The sequence below is a fragment of the Arvicola amphibius genome, chromosome 12 (genome assembly GCF_903992535.2).
Source record: "Arvicola amphibius chromosome 12, mArvAmp1.2, whole genome shotgun sequence".
NCBI lineage: Eukaryota > Metazoa > Chordata > Mammalia > Rodentia > Cricetidae > Arvicola > Arvicola amphibius.
Genome location: NC_052058.2, coordinates 67290226 through 67293540, shown reverse-complemented (window position 1 = coordinate 67293540; position 3315 = coordinate 67290226). Strand labels below are relative to the sequence as shown.

Genomic DNA, 3315 nt, shown 5'->3' with positions numbered 1-3315 from the left:
CGCCCCACTGGCCAGTGACTAGTTCCCACTCTCACGCCAAGGCTCTCAGGAGCTCCCCGTTTGGGAGTCACTCACCCACGCATATGTTTCTTGTTAACCGGCATGCAGCAGGCTCTGTCTGTGTCTCCAAGCTAAAGCAAAATGAAATTGAAGCCAAGACTCAGAGGGCTTCCACCTCTCATGCCTACTGTCCAAACCTTAAGTTCATGCTTGTCAAATTGGGGAACACGTACCCTTGTGGGTATGTAGGCTGTGCTTGTCATGAGGTGCCATGGGGTTCATATGGCACACTCAGGGGAAGATTAAACATCGGAGCTAAGCTGGGCGGTGGTGGTAGCACATACCTTTAATCCCAGCACTCGGGAGGCAGAGGCAGACAGATCTCTGTGAGTTCGAGGCCAGCCTGGTCTACAGAGCTAGTTCCAGGACAGTCTCCAAAGCTACAGAGAAACCCTGTCTCGAAAAAACAAAAACAAAAACAAACAAACAAACAAACAAACAAAAAAACCCACCACCACCAACAAAAAACCCCAAAACCATTGAAGCTAAAAGTAAACATAAAATATAAATTCCCATGGTTTTAAGTGGAGCCATTTAAATTCTAGGTGGGTATCCCTTTCTCCCTGGCTACCTTGGCTCACACTCCATGTCTATTAGGGCCTTTCATCCTTTGTGAAGACCTTGTGAAAGCAGACAGGAGGCTTGTGAACCTTCCTGGTGTCTTATGTTCTTGCCTCCACTTTTCTGGAGACTAGTCTTTGCTTTCAGAAGAGGTGACCTATACATCCCAATGACTGGGAAACAGCCTCAGATGCCCTTTATAGGATAACACACTTGCCTTCTGGCAGGGGCAACAGGAGCTAACCTGGTCTTCCAACTGGGGGAGCACCTTAAGAGAGAGGTGTTTCCAAGTCTGTTTCTTGCTGGTTCATCTAGCTCCCCTAGCCTAGAGAACATCTGTTTTGCTAGCATTTGAGGTATGGGCACCTAGCAAATTCCTCTTCCTCCAGCTGTCTCTGGGCTTCTAGTAAGCGGGATATCCAAAGGGAAGATGGGTGCTTTACGGCAGCTTCAGCAGAACCCATAGCTTCCTTCATCCCACGATGCTGAACAAGATACCTGGCATGGCCATCAGGAGGAAAAAGAGCCATGGTGGGACCCTCATATCCTCTGGCTATGAAGATTAAACACACTCACTGTTGTCTCTTCATCCTCTGCCCCTTCTGCAGGAACCCTGTGCCAAGCAGAAACTCTTTCTAGGAGGAGAAGACAATTGAAGAGCCTGGCACACCCTGGCACAAATGGACTCCCAGGATAGATGCAACAACGTGTCCCTTGGCAGTATGATTCATGAGACCGGGATTTTGAGCATGAACTTGGAGAGCGAAGACAAGGATGTCAGGGAAGGAGGCTCTCTAGTTACTCAGAGCAACAGCAACTTGCTGCATGATGCTCAGTCCTGCGAAGAGGAAGCGAAGTGGACTGGGTCCTTCAGCACTGGCTATGTGGAGCAGAAACCGGAGGAGATGCCTGGGAGGACCATCAACTGGGGGAAAAAGGAACTGAAGATCACCCAGATTCAAGACTCCCCTCAATTAGAGGAGGCTTTCAGTGTCCCTTTCAGAGGCTTCTCACAGAGACAGCCTCCTAGGGACTCTGTGGGCAATGATGGAGACAAGAAAGCAAACAAGGACACAGCCTTGGGAGTCCCGACCAGTTTCTTGGATAGTGAGGGGTCCTTTTGGTCACGGAACAGTGCAGATTCATCCCCCACAGATAAGAACTCTCTAGAGCAGCTTCCTAGGTCCGAGAGCACCCCAGTTCAGACTTCAGTCACTCGTGCAAGCCCGGCAGCAGCGTTGGGCAAAGTGCAGGGCAGTAGAAAAGTACAGAGCCAGGTGGTCCCAGGAGGCAGAGGGCAGGAAGAGAGTCCCGACAGGTGTGTGCAGGACAGGCGGGCCCTCCAGAAGTCCAGCAAACTTCGTGTCCCCGAAGAGCACCATGGTGCCAAACCCTATGTGTGCCAACTCTGCGGGAAGGCCTACTCTCACCGCAGCACGCTCCAACAGCACCGGCGCCTGCACACAGGTGAGCGGCCGTACAGATGCCCCTTCTGCGACAAGGCGTACACCTGGTCCTCCGATCACCGCAAGCACATCCGCACCCACACTGGCGAGAAACCTTATGGGTGCCCGGACTGCGGGAGGGCCTTCGTGCGCTCCTCTGATCTGCGCAAACACCAGCGCAACATGCACAGCAACGATAAGCCCTTCCCGTGCGCCCAGTGTGGCTTGACCTTCAATAGGCCTCTGTCACTTCTGCGCCACCAGCGCACGCACCTGGGCGCCAAGCCTTTCCGCTGCTCCTCCTGCGGCCGGGAGTTCTCCGTGGCCAGCCGCATGGTGGAGCATCAGCGTGTGCACTCTGGCGAACGGCCCTTCCCCTGCTCCACCTGCGGCAAGTGCTTCACCAAATCGTCCAACCTACAGGAGCACCAGACGCTGCACACCGGCCAGAGGCCCTTCAAGTGCGCCGATTGTGGTGTGGCCTTTGCGCAGCCCTCGCGCCTGCTGCGCCACCAGCGCATCCATACCGGCGAGAGGCCTTTTCATTGCGCCGAGTGCGGCCAAACCTTCGCCCGCTCCTCCACCCTAAAGCGGCACCAACAGATCCACTCCGGGGACAAGGACTTCCTCTGTGCTGAGTGCGGCAGGGCCTTTGGAATCGCATCCGAGTTGGCGCAGCACATCCGGATGCACAATGGGGAAAGGCCCTACAAGTGTGAGGGCTGCGGCCAGACCTTTACCCGCTCTAATCACCTCCAACGACATCAAGCCAAGCATGAGACCTGCAAGAAGGAGCCTGCCCCTTCCTCTGCCTATGAGTGAGAGCACCATTGGCTTGCTGCTAAGAGAAACGAAGACATCCTCGACCTCACGTGAAAGCATGGAACCCAGCCTGGTGGGGCCCACCCACATCCTATTCTACCCTCCAAGTCATCCGGGCCCACTGGTCACTCTCTCACTCCCTGGTTTCTGGCCATGGGGTGGTCTATGTATTTTATGTATTTGATGTGTTGTGAGACAAGACAATCCCAAAGACAGCGTCCAGGTTTGCAGGTTAACACTGGCCTCCCACTGTGCAGAGGCCAGGAGCAATTGGTAAAGAAAGGGTAAGGATAAAAATGTGGGGACTGGCCAATAGTTGGATTCCTTAGGTCAGGGGATTTCAGTGGATGAGAAGGTATAGAAATCTGCGCTGGGCTCTGTGCGGGATTCCGTGGGTACACGGATGAAAAAAGTCTATTTTGTTCTT

The 3315-nt window shown here is 53.7% G+C and overlaps 1 protein-coding gene across 1 annotated transcript; it reads left to right on the top strand.

Annotated features, from left to right (window-relative positions):
• The first annotated feature begins 1103 nt into the window (after positions 1 to 1103).
• Positions 1104 to 2888, top strand: Znf648 (zinc finger protein 648). The gene is made up of 2 exons (XM_042054024.1): positions 1104 to 1152; positions 1282 to 2888. Exons 1-2 carry the CDS (start codon positions 1104 to 1106, stop codon positions 2886 to 2888), a joined length of 1656 nt encoding a protein of 551 aa, XP_041909958.1.
• The last annotated feature ends 427 nt before the right edge of the window (positions 2889 to 3315 follow it).